Genomic DNA, 25508 nt, shown 5'->3' with positions numbered 1-25508 from the left:
CTTGCGGCCGGGCGGCAGTCGCCACGGGACCCTCCGCCCCTCCCGCAACAGGCTGTTTCTGGAGGACGGTGGTCGCTCACCACTCCAAATCCGGGTGATGGGAGGTTTTCGGGGGCGGACTCGAAGGAGTAGATTTGGGGACTGAGGGAAGGGCTGCTTTGGGTAATTTCCGGAGCTGGGATTAGTCTAGAGGGGATGGAGGAGAGGATTCCGACTATGGTCGTCTGGGGCAGGGTCTCCGAGTCCAGATCTGGCCCGAGGTATCGGAACCGGGATTGGGGGGAGCAGGCCCCACGTGCTTGTGACGCGGGGGCGCCCGGTAGGCGGCGGCGGCGGCGACGCTGGGCCGGCGGCCGTTTGGTGCCGGGAGGGCGGCGAGGTAGGCTGCAGGATGCTGCGCGCTGCACTGGCCCTGCTCGGGCTGCCCCTGGCGGGGGCAGGGGCGGCCGAAGAGCCCACCCAGGAGCCGGGGTCGCGGGGCGAACCTCCCCCAGGCTTGGCGCTCTTCCGCTGGCAGTGGCACGAGGTGGAGGCGCCTTACCTGGTGGCCCTGTGGATTCTGGTGGCCAGCTTGGCCAAAATCGGTGAGTGTGTGTGTGTGAGTGCGTGCGCCAGGCCAGCGGTTGGCAGCAGATCCGCCCCCAACCCCCGGGTCCCTGGATCCCCTCAGCTTCTTCCACATTGTCCTGACTTAGGTTCGGTTTCCAAAAAATCCCGGTTCGCAACCAGTCCCTGCGCCTTCTCCTGTGGGTCTCTCTCCTCACCGTTCTCCGTGGAAGCGCCAAGCATTTTCCCTTCCTGAAGGACTGCCCGTGCTCTCTCCAGCTCCATCTTTGGGTTCTTTTACCCTCTTTGCTCTCCTCTTCCCCTTGCAATGAGTCCCCCTCAGTCCAGCCTCTCCCCACCAATGCCCAGCTTCCCAGAAATCTCCTTCAGCGGTGAAGTGAGGATGTGTGGGGACGTTCAGGGGATGGTATTCTCCGAGGAACACAGACATCCTGGTCCTAAGGAAGCCGACTTCCCTGGAGACGACGCCAAGTATCCATTCTCTTGGGGATGCTAAACCACCACTTTTCCTCTAGCTCACCTCTGCACCCCACATAAAAATAACACATTCTTGCTCCTAGGTATCCTCTGTCCCACGCACTCCCATTCAAATTCACATTCCTCCCACTTCGGGGTATAAGAAACTTCCATTTATTGGGGCTTTGCTGTGTGCTGCCTACCCTAGTTGCTTTTATACTTCAACCTCCTTCAGTCCTCAAAACAGTGAAGGGTGTTTCAGACTATTTTCCTTGAATAGAGCTGCTTTTCCTTGCCTCTGCCCCTTCCTTCCTCCTCCCTTTTGTGCAGCTAGTGGTCCCTCCTCCCCCCAGAGACCCTCCTCCTTCTCCCTGTTGTGCAGGCTCTTCTGTGGGGGTGACTAATTATAGCTGAGCGTTGCTACTCACTCCCCATCTATGCTGGCACAGCCTGTACTCCGGCTTACCAATGCAGCCTTCATGTAGGAATCTCACAGCCTCGTATTTGCCCCAGGGACATTGCTTATCCCCCAGGGACATTGCTTGGTCGTGGTGGTGGTGGTGCAGGCCTAGACAGAAAGGGAACTCTGTACTTTGCTTTGGCAGCTGGGGATTAATAATGGAAAGTGGTACTCAAAATGCCTTCAGCGAGCCTGATTCTGCCAGAGAACTGGCTTTGTGATGGGTCTTGGGTTGCAGTGCTGGGTCTGGTGCATGCTGAGGAGATGAGAATGAAGTAGGGTTTCTGAAGTAGAGGAAAGAGGTACTCAAGGCAGGGATGAATGTGGGGAGTTCTATTGACTAAGCTCACACTAGAGATCCAGCAGCAGTGAGAGCAAGCTAGGTGCAGCTCAGATTTGGAGCGAAGAATTGTGTTTACTGAGAAGTCTGTGAGTTATGGGAGAGTTCCTGTCTTAAGGTTTATAGCAACAACTGTGGTTTCCACCGTTTGGGGGAAAAAGAGAAAAAACAATTCTCATAGAAGAGGAGAAATATAGAATGTTCAGGAATACCTCCCAGTTTCATTGCTAGGTCCCCACCACACACATCTTTTATTCAACACATATTTATGTAAAGCCCACTGTGTTCCAGGCATTATCTTAGGCCCTTTGAGTACAGCTTCCAAAGGGCATTGTCTTGGCATAGGGTTTCACACCTGTGTCAGGAAGAGTACAGGGAGGCCTCCTCTGCCAGCACCCTCAGGATTGTGTGGGGAAAAATGTGTTCACTTATAGTCTGAGGGCCCAAGGGAGATCCATATTCTAGGGGACAAAAGTATAAGTCTCAGTAGTGCTAGAAACCCTTTTCTTACTTTCCTCTCTTTTCCTAGAAACAGATCTCTTTATTATTTCCTCCGAGTCATATTAACATTTGTTGAACCTACTATGGTCTAGGCCTCACACTAGGCACATTTGCACACTTTATATAATTTTATCCTCATACTTTGTGATTGGTATTTTTCCCATGTTACAAGAGAAGAAATTGAAGTTCAGGTAGATTTAATAATAATCACAGTGATAAATCCAGAAAAAGACATGGAGATCTGGCTGCTAAACCTAAAACTTTTTATTTTTTTGTCAGGGTGGGGGGTACCAGGGATTGAACCCCAGGAGTGCTTAACCATTGAGCCACATCCACAGCCCTTTTTATTTTGAGACAGGGTTTCACTAGGTTTCTTAGGGCCTCATTAAGTTGCTTGAGGCTGGCTTTGAACCTGCAATCTTCCTGCCTTAGCCCCCTGAGCTGCTGGGATTACAGACATGTGCCACCACGCCCAGCTAAAACCCAAAACTTTTAAAGTACTGAGTCCTTGCTGAGCCCAGACAATGAAAAATATGTTGGGCTAGAAGGTCTACAAAGCTCCTAGGAGGTGTAGTATGCATTATAGTTGGGGAACCCTAACTATAATATGATAACATAATAACATTTATCATAATAATATGTAACATTTATTGAGCTCTTACTATAAGTAGTGTGCTAAGGGCTCTTAAGTGGATTATTTATTTTATCCCCACAACAATCCTATGAGACTATTATTGTTTTGTTTTTTGTGGTACTGGGGGTGTAACTCAGAGACACTCTACCATAGAGCTGCATCCCCATTTTTCAAATTTTATTTAATTATTTATTGGTACCTGGGATAAAACTCAGGCACATGACCACTGAACCACATCCTCAGTCCTATTTTGTATTTTATTTAGAGACAGGGTCTCACTGAGTTGTTAAGTGCTTTACTTTTTGCTGAGGCTGGCTTTGAATTCGAGATCCTCAATCCTCCTGTCTCAGCCTCTCCAGCCACTGGGATTACAGGTGTGCGCCACCACGCCCAGCTTATTTATTTTATAATTTTTTTTTAGTTGTATATGGACACAATACCTTTATTTTATTTATTTTTATGTGGTGCTGAGGGTTGAACCCAGTGCCTCACATGTGCTAGGCAAGCAGCATTCTACCACTGAGCCACAACCCCAGCCCTTATTTATTTTAATTTGAGACAAGGTTTTACTAAGGCCGTCCTTAAACTTCAAATCCTCCTGCCTCAGTCTCCTGACTATCTGGGATTATAGACATGTTACTGTACCTAGCTGATTGCTATTGTTTTTACTTCCTCCTTGCTGATGAGAAAACTGAGGGTCAGAGAGGTGAAGTTATTTTCCTAGATCAGAGAACTAGTAAATGGGGGACTTAGACCTTGAACCCAAGCAGCCCGGGAAGCCCGGATTTCTACAGCTGTGTTATGCATAAAAAGGATTTGCTTAGGTTCAAATAATAGCTGTGGAAAGGAGGTCAGAGAAAGATGAGGTCCCCTGAAGATGAGAGAGGAGGGAGCATTTCCAGGAATGGAAAAAGCAAGCAAAAGCCTTGCTGCAGTGAAGGGTTTGTAGCCCTGGAGGTTAGAGATTCTAGAAATTTTGCATTTTGATTTTCTTCCCTTGGTCCCAGGGTCAGGGCTTCTAAGACTGGGAGGTTATAGGCTGGTGTGTGGAAGGTGTTCCATAAGCTCATACCTGCTACCCTCTTCTTGCATTGTAGTGTTTCACCTGTCTCGGAAGGTAACATCTCTGGTCCCTGAGAGCTGCCTGCTGATTTTGCTGGGCCTGGTACTAGGGGGCATTGTCTTGGCTGTGGCCAAGAAAGCTGAGTACCAGTTGGAGCCGGGTACCTTCTTCCTCTTCCTGCTGCCTCCTATTGTGCTGGACTCAGGCTATTTCATGCCTAGTCGGCTGTTCTTTGACAACTTGGGTGCCATCCTCACCTATGCTGTGGTGGGCACACTCTGGAATGCCTTCACAACAGGCGCTGCTCTCTGGGGCCTGCAGCAGGCTGGACTTGTGGGTGAGTGATCCTGAAGACCTGGGCTGACAGGCAGAGGTTTTTGTCAGATCCATCACCTCTCTTCTTTCTCCTCCAGTTCTGAAGGTCCCATGCTGGCAAAAGCCATGCTATAAAAGATCCATCTCAGGCCCCTCCCACCTGAAGTATAAGGCAACTCTCCAGATGGGCTTCAACCCTCATTTACTTCCCTTCTAGTCAAGTCTGCACTTCTGCTGCATGACAACTGAGTGGGGACCTGGCTCCCAGTGTGTGCGCTGCTGAGCTGGAGGAGCCTGCATTACCACTCTGTTTTCTCCTGCCCTGTGTTACCACACTGCCACTTGCCAGCCCTACTTTCTTGAGACACAACTCACCATTTCTGTCCTGGCTCTACTCAGGCCATGTCAGTGTGGTTTCCTGTTTTTATTATTTTTACTAAATATATATATATATATATATATATACACATAAAATGCTAAGCACTATGCTGGGCATTCTCTCCTTACTTATCCTATTGACTCTTCATAACAAACCTGTTGGGGTATAATTTGTCCCATTTAATGGATGAGAAAGTAGAGTCCCTAAAATTCATTTGCTATCAGATCCAAGATTACCAGAAGTCCAAGATTAGCCTCCATTTTATTGAGGTGTTTTTCCTTTAGCCCCTCCCCTGTTCCCCTCTTTATTTCCTTATCAAAGAAATCCATTCAATCCTGATGTTGATAATTCAGACTTCTTCCAAAGTAAAAGGAGATGTTTATAGTTCCCAGCTGGGGACTTCAACCTGGTTTTCCTAATAAGATAATGAGCTATTTGGGACAGGAAGGGAAGAGTGGACATTAGATCCTAGTCTTAGTAGTAATTTTAATAATAGTAATAGCTATTGGATGCTTACTATGTATCAGGCTCTGGCTAAATAAAGGACTTTTGTTTTAAACTTTAAAAAATTATAAATAATTGAGTACATTATAATTATGTATATTTGTGGGATTCATTATTACATACATACACAATAAATAAAGAACTTTTAAGGTGCATATTGTTATTTCCAATTTGTCCATGGGAAAAGTGAGGCTCACAGAGATTATTTGACATGTTCAAATACCACCTGTAGGACTTTTTTTGCTGTCTTCTTGCTGAGAACCGTGAGTGTCACATCTCTTTGGCTGAGAACTGCAGGAGTGGGAGAAAGCTCTCTCCTGTTATCCTCCCTAATAAAGCCAGTCGACAGCCAATTCCCACCTGCTGGGAGCTACTATTATGATTGCTACAGTTTTCATTACCAGTACCATCTTAGTTTTTCAGTTTACATAGAGCTTTTTTAGCAATATCCTGAGTTGGTTTTTGCAGCCATTTTGTGAGATGGGCAGATGAGGAAGCATGGTTAACAGAAGTCATGTTACAGTGACATCACCCATATCACACAGCTGATGAGTGGCAAAGCCAGGCTTTGGGAATAGGCAGCTTGCCTCAAGTCTCCTGACCTGCAGGCCAATGCCCTCCTCACCTTCCCAAGTACTTTTTGGGCTTCCTGTTTTATCAGTGAGGGTAGCATCTGGTCTGTTCCAGTGAGTGCCACATGAGTTGGGGACATCTTCACCAATTACTGGTCTGTCTTCTGTCTCTCCCTTGCTAGCCCCCAGAGTGCAGGCTGGCCTGCTGGACTTCCTGCTGTTCGGGAGCCTCATCTCAGCAGTGGACCCTGTGGCTGTACTGGCTGTCTTTGAGGAGGTGCATGTCAATGAGACTCTCTTTATCATCGTTTTTGGGGAGTCCCTGCTCAATGATGCAGTCACTGTGGTGAGTGCTCAGCAGGCTGACATCCCTTGACCTCAGGCTACCACATTCTGACTAGTTGGGCATCTGAGCAGGCTCAGACCCTTTCTTCTGGTCCCCTGGGGAAGAAATAGGTCTCAGCTTTTCCCCTCTCCCAGTGGCCTTGGTTGCTATCTCCCCCTCACTTGCTCCTGAATTTCCTCTTTTCACTTAGGTGCTGTACAAGGTCTGCAACTCCTTTGTGGAGATGGGCTCTGCCAACGTGCAGGCCACTGACTACCTGAAGGGAGTCGGTCAGTATTTCCCCCTCTTTGTCTCCCCCAGGTTGCTGAGTCCCACCCTCCTGGCAACATGACAGCAGAGGCTATTCGGGTTGCCTCATTTCTTACTCTCCTCTATGGAGAAATGGGGTCTGGGCAAAGCTTGCCCTGGGATCCTGAGCCCTGGGGAGTGTGGTGGGTATCTTCCGCCACTTCCTACCAGGCAGCACTCTTGTCAGCCTTGGGAGGGTCTGGACCAGGGGTCATGCTGATAACCCACTCCTCCCCCAGCCTCCCTGTTTGTGGTCAGTCTGGGCGGGGCAGCCGTGGGCTTAGTCTTTGCCTTCCTCCTGGCCCTGACCACACGCTTCACCAAGCGGGTCCGCATCATCGAGCCGCTGCTGGTCTTCCTCCTCGCCTATGCAGCCTACCTCACTGCTGAAATGGCCTCACTCTCTGCCATTCTTGCGTGAGTTCTGGGAGCCTTGCAGGCCGGCAGCTGGGAGGGGGCACTGGAGATGGTTGCCTCTCACATGGACAGAAGTGGGACCCTGAGGAGTTTGTAGGTTTTCTTGAGCCCTTGTGTACTGGTTCCTCAGTCTCCCTTGGAGAGACAATAAACCTCAGGTAATCTTCCAAAACTGGGCACCCAGAACTGGGTACTCCAGGGCCCAGTCTTCCTCTGACTTAAAAACCTGGGACCACTGGCTGTGGTAACTAAGTGCTTCAAAAGATGCCTCAGAGTCTGCTAGTTGGAGCATGTTTCTCGTCATTTTCCCTCACTGAGTGGAAGCCTAGAGATCTGGATTCCCAGGGCCACTCCCCTGACTTGCAGTGTCCATGCATTCCTAGTTTTTGTCCTTGCCTTCCTAGTTTTTGCCTCTGAGAGTCTGACACCCTGTGTTGGGCAATGCCCACTCTTGCAGCATGCTCAAACCCTGGAGGCTGAGCCCCCTGGAACACCTTCTCACTTAATTCTGTCTCTCCATTCTTCTCCCAGGGTGACCATGTGTGGCCTGGGCTGTAAGAAGTATGTGGAGGCCAACATCTCCCATAAATCACGCACAGCTGTCAAATATACAATGAAGACTCTAGCCAGTTGTGCTGAGACTGTCATCTTCATGCTGCTTGGCATCTCGGCTGTGGACTCTTCTAAGTGGGCCTGGGACTCTGGGCTGGTGCTGGGCACCCTCTTCTTCATCCTGTTCTTCCGAGCCCTCGGTATTGCTGGCACCCTCTGTTTCCCCACTCTCCTCCTTGTCTCCCCTCCCCCTGCAGGCTCATTCCCCAATCTGAGTCCACATCCTTGTCAATTCCTATGCCTCCCCCTAGTGCTCAATTCTCCCAGTCCTTACCAGACCTTAGTTCAGACACTTGGTGCCACCCACACCCAGTGTCTTCCACTCCCAACACCTTGCTCCTGCTGACCTTCCTCCTGCTGTAGGCGTAGTCCTGCAGACGTGGATGCTGAATCAGTTCCGGTTGGTCCCTTTGGACAAGATTGACCAGGTGGTGATGTCCTATGGGGGCCTGCGGGGGGCTGTGGCCTTTGCTCTCGTCATCCTGCTGGATAAGACCAAGGTCCCTGCCAAGGACTACTTTGTGGCCACCACTATTGTGGTGGTCTTCTTCACAGTCATTGTGCAGGTGGGAGTGCCCATGAGGCTGGTGGGGAAAGGGTCCAGTAGGCCCTGGGGAAAGACTTGCAACCTATGGAACAGGCATTCCTCCTCCTGTTGGGAGAAGCAGGAACTTAACTTCCAAGACCTTGAGTGCACTGGGGTAGGGGGACAGAGCTGAGGCCTAATGATGGGGGAGAGAAAGACAGCAGGGAACTGATTAGGGAAGGGCTCACCTCCTGCCTGTCCATAGGGCTTGACCATCAAACCACTGGTCAAGTGGCTGAAGGTGAAGAGGAGTGAACATCACAAACCCACCTTGAACCAGGAGCTGCATGAGCACGTGGGTACCAGAACCCCAACCCTCCACCTGTCCCTTTCTCCCTTCTCCTATTTTGGCAGAGTCCTGATCCAGTCCCCCTACCCACCCCCTTCTAGACTTTTGACCACATTCTGGCTGCAGTGGAGGACGTTGTGGGGCACCATGGCTACCACTACTGGAGGGACAGGTGAGGGAGCTGCCCCGAGGCTCCTTCAACAGCAGCAGCCCCACCAGACAGGGCAGCATGGGGGATGTGCCACCCTTCTAAGAAGGGACACAACCAGGTTCAGGCTGGGTGACCTCTGTCTGGAGCCTTAGAGAAGCATTACTGTGCTCAGGATAAGACAAGGCTCCCTAGTGTGGCCTGCCTGGCCCTGCATGATCTGGCATTTTACCAGATTCCAGCCCCATCATGCTCTGCTATGTCTTGGATGGTCTTCCTGCTAATTAGTTGGACCCCATTAGAGCCTTAGGATCCACCAAGATCCCTGGGCCTGGCCACTGGGACCATTGCACATGTTCTCTCTACTAGAACATTCCCTTGCCTCATCTTACTGTAACTTTTGTTCATCCTTCAGATCTCACCACAAGCATAAATTCCTTAGGGAGGGCTTCCCTGGCCTCCCTGAGAAGGACAAATCCCTATCATATTCTACAATTATCCTTGTTAGTTCTTGTCATGGTTGCAATTTTATAGTTATTTGCAATAACTTTAATTAATGTCAGAGTTTCCCCCAACACTGTAAATTTTACAGAGCAGGAACTAGCCTTGAGATTCTCCCGGCTGAGACCCATTCCAAGAAAGCCAGGCCAGTGCTGGTGGTGTCCCTGTCCTATCTGAGGAAGGGCCAGCCAGCCAGGCCTTGGGGATGGTACTCAGGGCTGGGCCTGGCATCCTCTATAGGTGGGAGCAGTTTGACAAGAAGTACCTGAGTCAGCTGCTGATGCGGCGGTCAGCCTACCGCATCCGGGACCAGATCTGGGATGTATACTACAGACTCAATATCCGGGATGCCATCAGCTTCGTGGACCAGGTAGGGCATATGGCCGAGAAAGCAGGATAGAAAGGAGCAACAGGCAGGCAGGCAGCCTTATTAGGAGAGAGTTGGGAGTTCCCAGCTGTACTCATGGTCTGATGAAGTAGCAGAATTAAGCTTGACCTAGTGCTGACATTCAGAATCTGGCAAGCAGTATAGAAAGGTGGGAAACATCTGGACCCTTGAGTCAACAGATGTAGTTCAACTATTATCACAGGTGTGTGATTTTTGGAAGCCACTTATATGTCTGAGCCTGTTTCCTCAGTCATAAGAAAGCAGAAATAAGAACAAGAGTACCTATGTCAGGTTTTATGGATTCAATATATAAAGTGTTACTACAGTATCTAGCACATCAAAACAGCAAAAGAAGTATTAACTATTGTTCTCTTTATTATTCTCTTGATGCTGTGGGCCACCTTCCATCTGATTGCTGTCTGACTTTGGTCTTGACCCCTACAGGGAGGCCATGTCTTGTCCTCCACAGGCCTCACTCTGCCCTCTATGCCCAGTCGCAATTCTGTGGCAGAGACCTCTGTCACCAACCTGCTGTGAGTCCATTGAAGCCTCTTCCCCTTCCCCAAGCTCCTCTCCACTGGGCCCTCTCTCCAAATCCCTTCTGGGGAAGATTTTTCAGCACCTTTATTTCTATTCTTCCCCTGGCCTGTGCCTCCTGCCCCCTCCCTAGCACACATGTCCCTGCCTCCTGCAGGAGGGAGAGTGGCAGTGGAGCGTGTCTGGATCTGCAGGTGATTGACACAGTACGCAGCGGCCGGGACCGTGAGGATGCTGTGATGCATCATCTGCTCTGTGGAGGCCTCTACAAGCCACGCCGCAGGGTGAGAGCAGGCAGGACATAAGAGGTCCAAGGGTTATGGGGGCTGATCTGGGGAGGTATGATCGAAGCTCAAGAGGCAATTGGTGCCAGATTGTGGTAAGCTGTAAATGCTCAGTTGGAGAGTGCTGCCAACAGGGTTTCATCCTGTTGGCAATAAAAAACCTTGACTTGTTGTTGTTTTGGAGAAAGGACTGACCTTCTCTGGTAGCACAGAGGGCGCAAATTGAGAGCAGGAGAACCAGTAGGGATGTTGGAGGGAAATACTTCAGATTCAAGCTAGGTGGTGGGAGGAAGAGGACCACAAGGACCTGGGGATTGGCCATGAGAGGAGAGGAGGAAATGGCTAAGGGGCCTTGAGGGTCACTAGAGAATAAAAGTCACAGGAGCAGGGATGCTGAGGAAGCTTTTGGGATCAGCATGGGGGAGGCAGACATGTTTTAGGAAATAGTGAGTTAGTTCAACACAGACCAGTAGGAAATCTGTTGCAACCCCACAAGGGGGCAGCAAGCCATATTTTAAACCTAAAATGAGAAGCTAGCTGCTACTATCCCTGGCAGTTGTGCTTTTTTGGGGGGTGGGGTGGGGTGGGAGTGGTACTGGGAGTTGAACTCAAGGGCACGCGACCACTGAGCCACATCTCCAGCCCTATTTTATATTTTATTTAGAGACAGGGTCTCACTGAGTTGCTTAGCAACCTCACTGTTGCTGAGGCTGGCTTTGAACTTATGATCCTGCTGCCTCAGCCTCCCGAGCCTCTGGGATTATAGGCATGCGCCACCGTGCCTGACCCCTGGAAGTTTTAACAGGCAAGGTTTTTTAGATCATTGAGACAGAATTGACTTTCTTTTAACTTGCACCACATCCTGATTTGACTAAGTATCTGCAGAATAAGCTTCAAAGGTCTCAAGACAGCTCTCTCCATATAGGCTCTCCTGCCCTCAAGCCATCATCTCCTACATCTGGTGTGTCTGCTCCGGTAATGAGAAAGGGAGCTCAGAATGGAAGGTGCTACTCTGTGATTGGCTATGGCAATGCTGAGGGCTTTCTCACCTTTCTAGTTTTGAAACTTGCCATGGTCTTTCTACAGTCCATGATCCTGCAGGCTTTGGTTCACGAGCTGGGGGGCCCTATGTTGTCCTCACAATCTGCCAGACTCCAGGCCCCTGTCTCTTCCTTAGTTAATGGCTGGCAAACACTGTCTCATCTAACCAGTGGGGTTTATATTCTTCTTTTTTTGCAGAGGGTACTCAGGATTGAGCCAAGGGACATTTTAGCACTAAGGTTCATCTCCAGTCCTTTTTATATTTTATTTCGAGACAGGGTTTTGATATTCTAAGAGTTTCACTAGGTCACTGTTGCTGGCCTTGAACTTGCAATCTTCTTACCTCAGCCTCCCTAATAGCCACTGCACCCAACAAGTTTATATTCTTTTAACTATTTTTTTTGTGCAAAATTTCAGCAGAAATAAGAATTCTCATTTATCCATTACCCAGCTCTAATAATTACAGATACATAATACATTTTGTTACATTCTGTAGCCCCATACACCCTGCCCACACTTTTTTCTTTTATTAGTGCATAATAGTTGGGATAATTTTGACAAGATCATACATACATGGAATTTTTTTTTTCATTCATGGAATTTAATTTACTCCATTCAGTCCTCCATGTTTCCCCATTGTTCCTCCCTCCCCCTAGTCACATGCCTCTTTTCTACTGGTCTTCCTTTCACTCATTTATTTTTGATTGATGCTTTATAGATATGGTATAGATAAGGTAGAATTGACTGTGGTATATTTTTAAACATGCATATAGTTTAATTTTGTTAAAATCATTTTGCTTTTCCTCCTTTTTCCATCCTTTCTCCCTCTCTTTTGATCTCCTTTTTCTACTCCACTGATCTTCCCTGTATCTTTATGATATTGGATCCCCATTCCTTTTCCCCCTTATTTTGCTCTAGCTTCTGCATATAAGAGAAAAATTCGACCCTTGATTTTCTAAATCTGGCTTATTTCATGTAGTATGAGAGTCTCCATTTTATTCACTTACTGCCAAATGCCATAATTTCATTCTTTTTTATAGCTAAGTAAACTCCATTGTGTATATATACCACATTTCCTTAATACACTCGTCTATTAATGGGCATCTGGACTGACTGGTTCCATAACTTGACTATTGTGGATTGTATTGATATAAATATTGATGTGACTTTTATCACTGTAGTATGCTGATTTCTTTTAGACAAATACCAAGGAGTGGGATAGCTGGAGCATGTGGTGGTTCCATCATAGTTTTGGGGGGGAATTGCCATACTGCTTTCCTTCCATACTAATTTCTTGCCCACACTTTTATCTTTGGGGATGTTGGTTTACTGGGCATTGAACCCAGGGGCGCTTCACCACTGAGCCACATCCCCAGCCCTTTCAAAAACGTTTTCTTATTTTGAGACAGGGTCTCATCAAATTGCTGAGGCTGGCCTTAAACTTGTGCTACTCCTACCTCAGCCTCTTGAGTCACTGGGATTATAGGCATATGCCAGTGTACCCAGCAAGCTTCTCAGAGGATTCAAAACTTATCATATCACATAATCTCTAAATATTTCAGTTTGTATCTCTAGTTGGCAAGAAATATTAAAAAAAAAATAAATCATAGTACTATTATCACAAAAATGACAATAATTCCTTCTCATATCAAACATTCAGTGTTCAATAGATAATCTTTTTCCAGATTGTTTTTTCAAATCAGAGTCCAAATAAAGTCCACATTTTGTACTGGGGAAATATGTCTCTTCATTAAAAACAACAACAACAACAACTATAATAGTTCCTTGTCCCTCTTTTTTCTCCCATGGTATTTATTTACTGAAGAAACTGGATACTTTATCTTAGAGAATTTTCTAGATTTTGTTGATTGAATTCCAGTGGTGATAGTTAACATGTTCCTTCATCCCCTTGGTCATTAAATCTTGAGCCCTGATGAGATTCAAAGACATTCAGTTGGTATGCTATATACTTCTTATTGTATTATATCAGGAATATACAATTTATACATAACTTTGTGTGTGTATGTGTGTATGTGTATGTGTGTGTGTGTGTGTGTGTGTGTGTGTGTGTGTCTAGACTGACCAATGGGTTCAGTCTAATTAGTTCTCATGTAGTCAACTTTAAAAAGAAGGAATAAATGTGTGCTTATCCTGTTAAATGTCATCTTATTTAATTTAGCCCATCATTCCATCATTTGGATCCCATGTCTCCTCAGATTCATATCATCTGAAAATTTGCTAAGCCTGTTAATTTGTATTCATCCAAGTCAACATAAAAATGTTGAACAGGATAGAGCTGAGACAGAGTCCTGTGGCATGCTACTAAAGACTTTCCTCCAGACTGACATGGATCAAGCATTTTTTGGGTATGGTTACTCAACCAGTTCGGAATCTACTTAGTTGTAACACAACACAACCTATAATTCCTCATGTTCTTTCTAGAAATATCATTAGAGAGAAACAGAAGCATCTAATATGCAGCTAGAAAGATAACATTATCATTGAAGAGAGAGATAAGGACTGGAGAGAAAGATTTGGTAGCAATCTATATCAGAAGTTTCTTTGGTTATATCAGAATCCTCTGAGAAGCTTGCTCAACTATTCCTGGCTTCATTTCCTGGAGATTCTGATTCTGTAGTATTGAGTGGGATTAAGAGTCTGTGTCCTTAACAAGTGATTCAAACGCAGCTGGTCTTAAGGCTGGTGTTCAGGAACTACAGACATATCAATGGGATAGTCAAAGCCGGGAGAACAGATAAGTTCTCTGGGGAGAGAGTTTGGAGTCAAGAGAAGAGGACCAAGGATGCACTTGAAAGAAAGGAATAGGGAGCCAATGAGGGAGAAGGAACCCTTGGAGAAGCAGTAGCAGATATGTCTCAGGCCTGGGGGCAATGAGGCCTGACTGGTGTCTAGGCAGAATGAGGGAAAGTGTCAGAATCAAACTATAAGAGTTTGGCAATAAAATGGAGGCAGTAGCACCAATGGAAAGGCTTTATTCAAGGAGGCAGGCTCAGGAGCTTTCCCAAAAGCAGAGAGGAAGTGACCAGTGACAAGGGAAGAAGCAAAAATGCAGGAGTGGAGAAACTGTAGTGATTACTGATGGAGGCAAGAAGGAGTGAAATGAGCAAAGCCAAGGCCAGGGCTGGGGAGTGACAGACCCCTTCATCTCCAGGAGAGAGGCATCTCTGTGTGCATAGGTCAAAGAGGGCAGATGAGAGACTTAAAGGAAGCTCTTAGAACAGGTTCAGGGAATCGGAAAATAAGAGTGATGGGAAAGGGACCAGACTTGGGGTTTGAGGCAAGATGAGTGATTTGGAACACTTTGCAGTACTTTGGGGGAATTACCTACCATGAGATAATGGAAATGTGGCTAAGTTCCTGAAGATAGAGACAGAGACAGGCTGGGTGAGTGCACAGTAGGCTTGATCTTTTTTGAGTTTTAAAAAGATAAGATGAAGGGGATGGCTCTGAAGTAGGTAGATAGGTACTGGGATTGAAAGGGTCTAGGGATCAGGGGAGATAGTTATGAAGGCCTCAAGTGCAGTCTGGGTCTAATGATGGTTGTTGTGGAAATAGCTGGAAAGTTCAGCTGGAGAAAGGATCCTGGGTACTTAGAAGGGGCCAGGATGGCCACAGGGATATGAACCACATGCCAATAAATGGAGATGCAAAGAAGGAAATGGCCCCCATAGACTTATAGTAGTCCCAGGGAATAAGACATGATAACTTGCCTTCAGTCACTTCAAGTCAAAAAGAACTGGGAAAAGGAACAGCAAAGGATGGGGAAAAACAGATTTGGAGGAATCAATTCTAGGGTGAAGGGAAGTTTTTCTACAGTGAACTAGAATACAGTTTCTGGATGGGTTCCTATGATACCGTTTTGTTTTAATCCATGGCTAGTTCTGGAAAAGTTGGGCTGGCAGAACCTGCGGTGAACATGTTGGGGCTGTGGCCTGGGGTTCCTGTGGGAAGCCAAAGCATCCAGCCTCATGGCAGGGTGGGGCTGTCATTGCCAGTACAAAGCCAGCTGCAGCCGCCACTTCATCTCTGAGGATGCGCAGGAACGGCAAGACAAGGAGATCTTCCAGCAGAACATGAAGCGGCGTCTGGAGTCCTTTAAGTCCACCAAGCACAACATCTGCTTCACCAAGAACAAGCCACGAACCCGCAAAGCCGGCCGCAAGAAGGCATGTCCTTTCTCTGAGAGTCCTCTTTGGATCTGGGCGCACAGTTTTGAGTCCTTATGTGTTACAATCTAGCATTAGGGAACCCCTAGTTGAATCATCATCAGGGATTTGGTAACTAGCAGTTTGAGTTCCCTTTTAGATCCTCCTGGGCCTCCAGAAGAGTAAGGGGAGGTGTTCAGGGGGAAAGCAGGCTCTTGGTTATGTAGTCACTTGCTACTAGAGAGATATAATAACAGGGGAGGAGCAACTCCAGGAGCCACTCAGTCAGCCCAAGCAGATGCACCCAGATTCCCTGCTGGGGTACAGGTGACTCAAATTCCACATGCCTCTGGCTGGCTGAAGAATGGTTAGATGGTAGAACCACTGACATACAAAATTTCCTCCCCTGCTGGGTTAGGAAGACTTGTCCTCTGTTGACCCTACCAGAAGGCAGGGTTGGGGTGCAGAGCCAGGGCCAGAAGCTCAGGGTTTCTCTCTTGGTCCTCAGAAGGATGGTGTGGCTAATGCTGAGGCTACAAATGGGAAACCTCCTCGAGACCTGGGCTTTCAGGATACAGGCAAGCAGGGAGCAGGGGTGGCTGGGCTTAAGGATGGAAGGGAGTTGGGGAAGGGCAGGACCCATCTGCCAGAGTCCTGGAGGACCTTCTCTGGGTGCATTTAGCATATTAACTGGGTTTCACCCATCAGGGACTAGAGGGGCACTCTTGCTTTCAATGTTGAAAATATTCAAAGCAGTAATATAATATGTGACAGGAGGTACCTGATTGCTAACTGGTTTACAGGCCCTGAGGACTTGGAAACGGTCATAGAGAAGGGAAACTTGCCTGGGCCTTGAAGGATGGGTAAACCCTGGGGCTTAGTGTCCCATGTGCAAAACTATTTCCCTGTGAACATAGTGTTAATGGACCTTCCAGCCCTCCCAGTGCTCATGTTGATGGTGAGGTCTGGGGCTGACAAGAGGATAGAGGAGCTAGAAGGTGTGATCATTACAGCCTCCTCCAAGGGCTTAGCTCCTTTGGTTGCCTCCTCAGGCTCTGCAGTCTCCCTTCCCTTCCTCTCAAGCCCTCTTCCTACTAGAGACAGAGGAAAAAGGCACCTCTGTCAATATGGGCTGTGCTTGGGGGAACAGGAGCTGGCTTGGGGTTGCTGGGCTGCTCCCCCCACCCCAACTCAGCTCTTGTGCCTATCCAGCTGCTGTGATACTAACTGTGGAGTCTGAGGAGGAAGATGAGAGCGACAGTTCAGAGACAGAGAAGGAGGACGACGAGGGGATCATCTTTGTGGCTCGGGCCACCAGTGAGGTTCTCCAAGAGGGCAAGTTCTCAGGTAATGGCTTCCTCACTGCCTCCCTCCCCTTTGGAGCAAGGATTTTCTTCTCTGCTCCTATGGCCTCTGCTCCAGATAACTTTCTTTTCCTATTCACCATTTTAATCACTAACCAGCTTTTACTGAGCATCTCCTTTCTAACAGAAAGCTGACATACATGATCTGGTTCAACCCTCACAACAACCAAGATGGAGAAACTAAGCTCGTAGATCCTAAAGGACTTGTCAGTTGTCCAGTGTCACATGGCAGAACCAGAATTAGAACCTGATCTGTGTGACTACAAAGCCTAATGCCTCTCACTGCTATTTTTCCATGAGGAGCATGAGATGACAGCAAACCTAAAAGCAGGCTCTTCTGTATCCAGGCTTATCATACCTGCCCTCATGTAGAGCCCCAAGTGAGGGTGGTACCTGACCTGGGGTAGGAATCTGAATTAATAAAAATGGAATTATAGATAAGATGATACATGCATGTTTTCTGCATGTGGAAACCAAATTCAATCATAATACTAGGTATCACTGGTGGTTGGCTCAAGAATTCTCAGGTGACTTTTTAGACAGATTTATTGCAGAAAATTTCAAAATACATAATGATAGAACAGGAAAATAAACTCTTATTTATTCTTTACCCAGCTTCAATGATGACCTATTCATACCACTCTTATTTCACCTTTACCCTCACCTATGACCCTTGCTCTTATGAAAAAAATCTCAAGTATCATACCACTTTATCAATAAATATTAAGCATAATAAGAGGGATTATTTTTAAAAACTATAACCACACTGCCATTACTGTATGTAAAAATCTTTGTCATCAAAGATTCTAGTCCATGTTTAGATTTTCCTAGTGGTCTTAATATTTTTTATAACAGCTTTGTGCAAATAGAAATCCAGGTAAGACCCACACATTACATTTGGTAGATAAGTCTCTTTTATCTTTTAATAGTGGTCCTCAAGGGATGGGATGTGAAGAGATTTGGCATCCCTGAGGATAACCAAGTTTTGGAGACATGTTTGATGTCACATCTTGGGATAGTACCCTTGCACTGAGTGGGTACAGAAAGCCAGGAATGCTGCTAAACATCTTACAAAGCACAGGACAGCCCTATGACAAAGTGGCTACCTCAAAATGTCAACCCTCACAACAACCAAGATGGTTGTCAAGTTTGGAAAACTCTGAGTGAGCCTTGCTACTTTTTTCCCCTTGCAACATATCTATTGAAGAAACCAGGTTATTTGCCCTGTAGCCCTTCCCTGTCTGGATTTTGCTGATTGCATCTCCAAGTGTCATTTAATATATTTTCTGTCTATTATATTTCTTTTAAATCTAGATCATCTCCTTCTTTCCTTCCTTCCTTTCTTTCTTGGCAGTAGTGGAGATTGAACCCAAGGCTTTATACATGCTAGGAAAGCACTACCACTGAGCTATATCCCTAGCCCTAGCCCTTAAAAGATTTTTTTTTAATTTTTAATTTTTTTTTTAACTTTTGGAGACAGTATCTCACTGAATTACCCAGGCTGGCCTTGAATTTGCAGTTTTCTTGCAGCAGCCTCCCACATAGCTGGGATTATAGGCATATGCCACTGTACCTGGCTCTGTTCTCTTTTCATTAGGCTAACTTTGATCCCTGGATTCAGATATTGTTCATTTTCAAGTTACTCATTCACCTTTTTTTTTTTTTTTGGTACCAGGGATTAAACCCAGGGGTACTTTATCACTGAGCTCCATCCCTAGCCCTTTTTATTTTGAGACAGGGTCTCACTAAACTGCTGAAGGTCTCAGTAAGTTGCAGAGACTGACTTCACACTTGCCATCCTCCTGCCTTATCTGGGATTACCAGAGTGTGCCACCATGCCCAGTTTATTCATTTGCCTTTCATTAATTGGTCTTGGCAGCTATTCATCACTACCAGATACAACAATTCATTAAGGGTCATATAATGGTGATACTCTGTATCTTTTTAAGTATGGGGGACTGAAGCTGGGGATACTCTATATGGAGCTATATCCACAACCCTTTGTATTCTTTTGAGACAGGGTCTCACTAAATTGCTGAAGCTGGCCTTAAACTTGTGATCCTCCTGCCTCAGCTTCCCAAGTAGTGAGGATTAAAGACATGGACCACCATAATTAGCTCCTATTTTTCATCTTCATTTGTTAGCAGGAATTCTGTAAAAACTTTCCCTAATCAATTATTTGGTTACTTTGAGGAACAAACAGAAAATAATGGATAAGTGCTTGATCTTTCCTTTTATGTCAGTCTTCAGACCAAGAAGTTAGTTCCCTAGCATCCTCTAAAGGTGAACATTGATGATTTTTGTTGTTGAGTGATGGGAGATGAGACTTTTTGTTACTAAATTTTAATATTCTAGGTCTTTCAAGAGATAATTTCACTTCTAATTATAGCATCAATATTTTATTTTACTTTCTTAGTACCAGGGATTGAACTAAGGACACTAGACCACTAAGCCACATCCCCAGCCCTATTTTGTATTTTATTTAGGAACAGAGTCTCACTGAGTTTCTTAACACCTTGAAGCTGGCTTTGAACTTGTGATCCTCCTGCCTCAGCCTCCCTAGCTGCTGGGATTACAGGCATGTGTGCTACCATGCCTGGCAATCATCAATATATTTTATAACATAATCAAGAAGGTTTTGGGGGCCCTGGAAGTACAGCTCCATGTAAAGCACTTACCTACTATGTGAGGGCCCTGGATTTGATCTACAGCATGAGGGAAAAAAGGAAAGTTTATTAAACTCTTTGGGACTTTATCAATGAATAGTTACGTGCAACACATTGTACTTGACATTGGAGAGCTCAGCTTTCCTGTTTAGAACCTCACAATTCCTGTAATTCAGCAGCCTGCACTTCTAGGATTCTCAGCTCCCATTCCCTATCTTGCCATCCCAGCAACTTCAGCCTGCTGTTAGGTTTGTATGAGCTCATGCTCTGGTCTTAAATAAAGGGCTGTGGTGGGTGCTCAGGCAGTGTGCCAAGCAACAAAGCCTCTGGCCTAGAGCCTCAGGGTCTTCCTCTCCCTGGCTTCCTGTCTCTCTCTTGCTGGCTGGTTGGTATGGAGCTTGGCAGAGTGCAGTTCCTGAGACTGGTGCTGCAGGTTTGGTTAAGGTGATAGGAGATGAGACTTTTTTCCTACCTGGCTCCTGCTTCTTCTGCTGCAGCTACTTCCATTTGTTCAGTAGGTATCTCTTGAGCAACTGCTTTTTGCCCAGCCCTGTGGTAGGTGCTGGAAACACAATGAAGAGCAAGACATTCACTGAATAATTGTACAAAGGGTGTAATATGGCAACTGTGGAATGAATTTACTTATAAGAACGTGCTTATACTTGAGGATTTCACTACATTGGTAATGAGCTCACATGTACTCTCTGTTCCTAGGAAGCCTTGAGATATGCCCTAGCCCACGCATCATTCCTCCCTCTCCAACCTGTGCAGAGAAGGAACTACCCTGGAAGAGTGGGCAAGGGGACCTGGCAGTGTATGTGTCTTCAGAGACCACCAAGATTGTTCCTGTGGACATGCAGACAGGCTGGAACCAGAGCATGTCATCCCTGGAGAGCCTGGCATCCCCTCCTTGTACCCAGGCCCCCACTCTAACCCGCCTGCCCCCACACCCACTGGGTACTGAAGAGTCCCAGGCGCCTCTTGAGCTGTCCTCTGATCCCCGTCCTAGCTTTGCCTTTCCCCCAAGCCTGGCCAAGGCTGGCCGATCTCGAAGTGAGAGCAGTGCTGATATCTCCCAGCAGCAGGAGCTGCAGCCCCTCATGGGCCATAAAGGCCACACCCATCTTAGCCCTGGCACTGCTAATTCCCATTGGTGCATTCAATTCAACAGAGGAGGGCGGCTGTAGCCCAGCGTCTGGGGAAGAATAGGTGACAGAACCCTTGTGGGAAGTATTCCCTGAGCAATGGGCAGAGGAGCTCACTCAGCCTGACATGGGGCCAGAAGAGTCTGGACTGAAGCAGAACTAGGTTTCCTTGGGGATGGTCAAAAGGGTCTCCTGGGCTGGTCCTCACAGAGACTCTTCTCATCCCTGCTCCTAACCCCTTCCATTTCCATTTCAGTAATGGCTCAGGACCCAGTCCAAAGTTCTAGGGGCTGGGCCCAGAGATTTGGGTAGCTGATGTCCCTTCCCTAGGGAGTCTTCCTAGGCTCACTGTAGATAGCTAGCTGTTCCTGCCCCTAAAATAAGGACATCATTCCTTCCCTGCCCTTTACCCTGTCCCTAGTACTAGGTCAGGGACAGTGCCCTAACAGTGAGGCTCAGCAAGAGGCTGGTCCTCAGAGGCACTGGAGTGGGAGAGGGAGTGGGCCTCACCCTTGGTCTCTGGTGCCCTATTGGGTCAGTTGGTTTTTTTGTTTTGTTAGGGTAGTGGGCATCTTTGTCTCTAATCCTTGCTTCAGCTCTTTCCCTTTGCTGCCAGGTATTGGGGTAATGGTTCTTCCTTTTCCAGGACCAGGGCCCTGGGCCAGGCTTCAGTTAAAACTGCTTCTTAGCCAGAGTCCCTCTGGGGATCTGATACTATGGGCCCAAATCTGGGACTCTCTGATGCTTGAATCTGGGTTTTCTGAGGAGGGGACACAGTAGCCTCTGGGCTCCCATGTCATCATCTCAACATTCCTCAGAGAAGGAACCAGGTATCCCAGGGCTACTGCTCCATTGCTCCAGGGGCTGAGATGCCTAGCTGCAGTGATAGCAGGGGCTGAGTGACAAGTGGCTTTCCTGAGGTTAGCCCCTGCCTTGTGTTTTGTACCTTAGACCCAAGATATATTAAAAATCTCTCAGATGGATGGTGTCTTCTCTCCATGTGTCTGGGGATTCTAGGGGTAGGGACAGTGGGGGTTTGCCTGTCCAGGGATTCTGGGGTAGAGAATGGAGGGGGATCCTAGGTAGGACTCTTAGTTCTGCTGGTCTTCCCCATACCTCTCTCATACTTTTCTAACATTGTCTGCTTCTAGCAGGGGGCTGGAGTGGCATTCTAGGGGAACACTGTATGTGCTTGGGGTTGCAGAACTGGGAATCTACAAAATAGGAAAGACTAGCAGGAAGAGACACCCCAGAGGTCAGGGGCCAAGTGTCCCAAAATGCAGCAGCCACACCTGGGGACAACAGAAGCATTTCTGGAAAACCTAGAGGCAGATGTGGGACAAATGAACAGAAGTGTCCTTTTATACATGGCAAGTGAGAAGGCAATCTCAAGATGGTTACTGTGCATGTTTATGATACAAATCAGATTAGCGTGCGTCCAGAAAACCCTAGATAACAACACTCCCTAATCTAATTCCCACTGTGTCAGAAGGATTTTTTTAAGTATCTTTATTGAGATTAAATGCACATGCCATAAAAATTCACCTATATAAAATGTACAGTTCAGAGTTTTTAATATATTCATAGAACTGTGCAACCCTCACCACAATGTAAGTATAGAACACTTTCATCACCCCCCAAAGAAGCCCTGAACCCATGTATTATTCCTCACACCCCAACCTCTATAGCCCTAGGTAATTACTAGCCCAGGACTAGCTGCAGGACTCAGTGTACCAAAAAGGTTAAAAAATCAGTAAACTAACATTTACTTTTTCTGCACTGTGCATGGGGAAAACATGAGGAGAAGGAAGGGCAACTTTGCTTTGCCTTCAAGTTGTTTACTACTAACAATGACAAGGCCTTGTAGTTAACTAATAGCTAACAATCAGTCCCAGCTGTTTCTCACCAGCTATGTCATCTTGGGCATGTTACAAAATCTCTCTAAGCCTCAGTTTCCTCATCTCTAAAATGGAATAAAATCATACTTCAGAAGATTGCTGCCAGGACTAAATGATAAAATAGGGAAGAATCTGTTCCAGGCCTGGCCCATAGTAAGGGATCATAAGCATTTGTCATCATCCATCTTATACTGCAAGGCAAAGGTATGTGGAAAGTGCTATGGGTCCTTGAGCAGATATGTACAGGCTTCTTAGAGGAGATGGAGTATATGTGTATGTTTGGGGCTGGTACCAGGTGGGAGTTGTGTGGAAGCCAAGATGGAGGGTGGATTAGTAGAAAGAAAGGCCAGAGATGGAAGACCTTTTGTGAGACTGCTCCAGAAGTCCAAGGGATGTAAAGAGGCTGGTACTGGTAGCTGTTCCCAGACTATAATGTCAGGATCACTGGGAAGCAGGTTCCTGGGCCTACCCCAAAGTTCTGATTCAGCTGGTCTATGAAGGTCCAGAAAACAGGTAAGCAAATTTTGGGGGTTGGGGAGGTGGGCAAATGTCTGCTACGTAGGAAAGGGAACAAGTCACAAGCTCATTCATTGGGTGCCAAGCCTGACTGGGCTGGCACCAGCTAGGTAGGACTTCTGGGAGAAGGTGCTTTACTTAGGCCTTGAAGGAGGAAGCATTTTGATCAGGGGAGATGGGAGAGGGCCTTGTAAGTAAAGGAGACAGTATGAGACAACATTTGTAATCAGATGTTTCCCAGGCCAATCTGGGTGCTGGGAAGAAAGGCTATGATGCCTCTGGATGGCCTTGAATGCCACACTGAATGGAGTTTGGAGTTTATTTACGCCAAAGGTTAGAGATGTCTAGAAGGTCTGGGGTATTAGCTGCCATTACTATTTGGGGCAGTGCTGAAGAAGGGTATGCAAGGTGGAGCAAGGGAAATGACTATGAGTCTCTTATTATTAAGCCCACTGAGGCCCAGAGCTCACATTTTATTTCTGACTGACCCATGTTGGCAAGGAATGGAAAAGCTGAGGGAGGGTTGCGGAAGGAGCAAGGAGGGAAGCCCATCCACATTTTATGATCTCAGTGGAAAAGGCTGGTGTGAGTAGATTCTTCTGCCAGTGGAGCCACAGAGATGGGCTCCATGAGTCACTGCTCAGTCCTGCAAGCTCAGCCCACAGAGCCTGCTGTGGTCAGCCGCCCCAGGCTGGCTCCAGGCCCAGCCCCTCAATGTTCCCCACTAGGCCTCAGTCTGTCCCTGTTTCTCTACCATCTCTGTACCTTTGCTATCCAGGGTTGTGCATCCTGCAGCTCTCTGCTTCTTCTCTGTTTCCCTTTCAGACTGAGCCTCTGAATCTCCATCTGTGATTGGTTTCCATGCAACTCACAGATGGGAGCCTCAGGAGGGCAGGGGCAATGTGACCAGTCTCAGATACCCCTAGACATTTGTTCTGTGCCAGGCCCAGTGCTGGATAATGAAAATACAGAAGAGGACAACATACAGACTGCTTACAATGCACATTCTATGTGGAATGGGGAAACCAGGGGCTAGCCCTGCCTCTTTCTCAGCATGTCTTTATCCCCCTTACTGATTGCTATGCCCAGAGTGCCAAGGTCAGCTAGGGCCTGTGGCTTGGGCCTCTTCTTTGCCTCTGGCACTGGGAAGGTATGTGTGCCTGCCAGCAGGTCATCCCAGTTATTAGGGATCCTGAGGTGCTATTGGGTGGGAGTGGGCAGTAGAGGGAGAAAGGGGGAGCAGGAGGCAGTGACTCAGTGGGAGCGGCCTTGGAACAGAGCTAGGGAGGGAGCCAAAGTTGGACCCAATGTTCACTGAAGCTAGAGGAGGGAGGGAAAAGAGATCTGACTGGGGACTGTGGATAGAGCAGAACAACTCCAAGGCCAGCCCTGCTCCTTGCTTGGTATCTGCCTGGGAGTCTGAACTCTGGGTGCTGAATGGGTGTGGGGAGGATTCTGTGTTTCCCACTGTGCCTGCTGCTGATGTCCAGGTTCATGAAGGAGGCACCTGCCTTAGGGCCAGGGAAGGCATTATGTTCACTGCCCTCTCCTCTCAGGGATCAAGGGCCTGGGTATGCTAACAGGGCCTGGTCATGCTGTGGGGTTTGCTGCCTTTTCTGGCCACACAGTTGACCTCCCAACAATCTTCACACAAATTTTGAGGAAACTGTCAGGCCAGGCTCACAAGCCCCAAAGGGACCCAAGCCTCAGAGCTGGGAAATCTCAAGTGTCTTTCATCAGTTCAGTATTCCCTAAGGGTGTAATGAGGGGGTGGAGCAGGGCACAAATCTAGCCCCAGAAAGCAGTATTTTACTTATTGGGTCCTTCCTAGTCCTTCTGGAAATCCCAGGACAAAAGAGTAACTTTCTTGTTTCACAGGTCAGGCACAAAGAGAAGAGAGTCCCTGGAGCTCCTCCCAAAGGTGAGTGGAGAAGCCAGGTCCGGGCTAGGTCCAGGTCCAGGACCCAAACATCAGCACCAGCCTCCTTAGCTGGACTTTTATGGGAAAGGGTTAAAAAGAGGTGCCAAGGAAGCAAGAGGGTGGAGGGTCTGTGGGCCTGATGCATTCTGGCAGGCCTGGGTCAGCTCCCACTCCAGAGGCTGCTCTGTCTCCTCCACCTTGCAGCCCAGACAGAGGGGTATTCCATCCTGTTGCAGGATACCACAACCTCTTTATCTCAATGACAAATTTTTTGTTGTTGTTTTTACGGTACTGAGGATGAAATTCAGGGCCTTCCACATGCCACGCAAGCCCTCCATCACAGAACTACACCGGCAGCCCACACACACTCTCTCTCGGTGTGTGGACCTGGGCACTTGAAGGCAGAAGGGGTCTTAGGTGGAGGGGCCCCACACTCCCAGCCTCCTCGAAGATATCTCTACTGGCTCCCAGTAGCTGCTGTGGGGTTAGGGAGTCTCTTCCTAGGAGCCTCTCGGAAACCCGAATTCACATTTGTCTTCTTTGGACCAGATTTGCTAGGGGAGCTGGGAAGGTCTTCTAGGACCCTGCTGGCTTGCAAAGCGGC

The 25508-nt window shown here is 47.4% G+C and overlaps 1 protein-coding gene across 5 annotated transcripts in view; it reads left to right on the top strand.

Moving 5' to 3' along the window:
- Positions 1–21552, top strand: part of Slc9a5 (solute carrier family 9 member A5) — a 22745-nt gene extending 1193 nt beyond the window's left edge. The window contains exons 1-16 of one of the 5 annotated variants that reach the window (XM_048792381.1): positions 7–584; positions 4056–4358; positions 5974–6137; positions 6328–6406; positions 6665–6842; positions 7374–7594; positions 7818–8020; positions 8246–8335; positions 8431–8501; positions 9219–9348; positions 9811–9899; positions 10061–10187; positions 15245–15415; positions 15906–15972; positions 16607–16741; positions 20139–21552. In XM_048792381.1, the coding sequence (XP_048648338.1) occupies positions 392–584; positions 4056–4358; positions 5974–6137; positions 6328–6406; positions 6665–6842; positions 7374–7594; positions 7818–8020; positions 8246–8335; positions 8431–8501; positions 9219–9348; positions 9811–9899; positions 10061–10187; positions 15245–15415; positions 15906–15972; positions 16607–16741; positions 20139–20611 (2694 nt within the window). In that variant the 5' untranslated portion in view covers positions 7–391 and the 3' untranslated portion in view covers positions 20612–21552. Of the gene's footprint in view, positions 1–6; positions 585–4055; positions 4359–5973; positions 6138–6327; positions 6407–6664; positions 6843–7373; positions 7595–7817; positions 8021–8245; positions 8336–8430; positions 8502–9218; positions 9349–9810; positions 9900–10060; positions 10188–15244; positions 15416–15902; positions 15973–16606; positions 16742–20138 lie in introns of those variants that run through there. The other 4 variants (XM_015496217.1, XM_048792382.1, XM_048792383.1 and 1 more) reach the window with 4 other exon arrangements.
- The last annotated feature ends 3956 nt before the right edge of the window (positions 21553–25508 follow it).

The sequence above is a fragment of the Marmota marmota genome, unplaced genomic scaffold, assembly GCF_001458135.2.
Source record: "Marmota marmota marmota unplaced genomic scaffold, marMar, whole genome shotgun sequence".
Taxonomy (NCBI): domain Eukaryota; kingdom Metazoa; phylum Chordata; class Mammalia; order Rodentia; family Sciuridae; genus Marmota; species Marmota marmota.
Note: the sequence above shows the minus strand (reverse complement) of the source record. Positions and strands in the feature narration are given on the sequence as shown.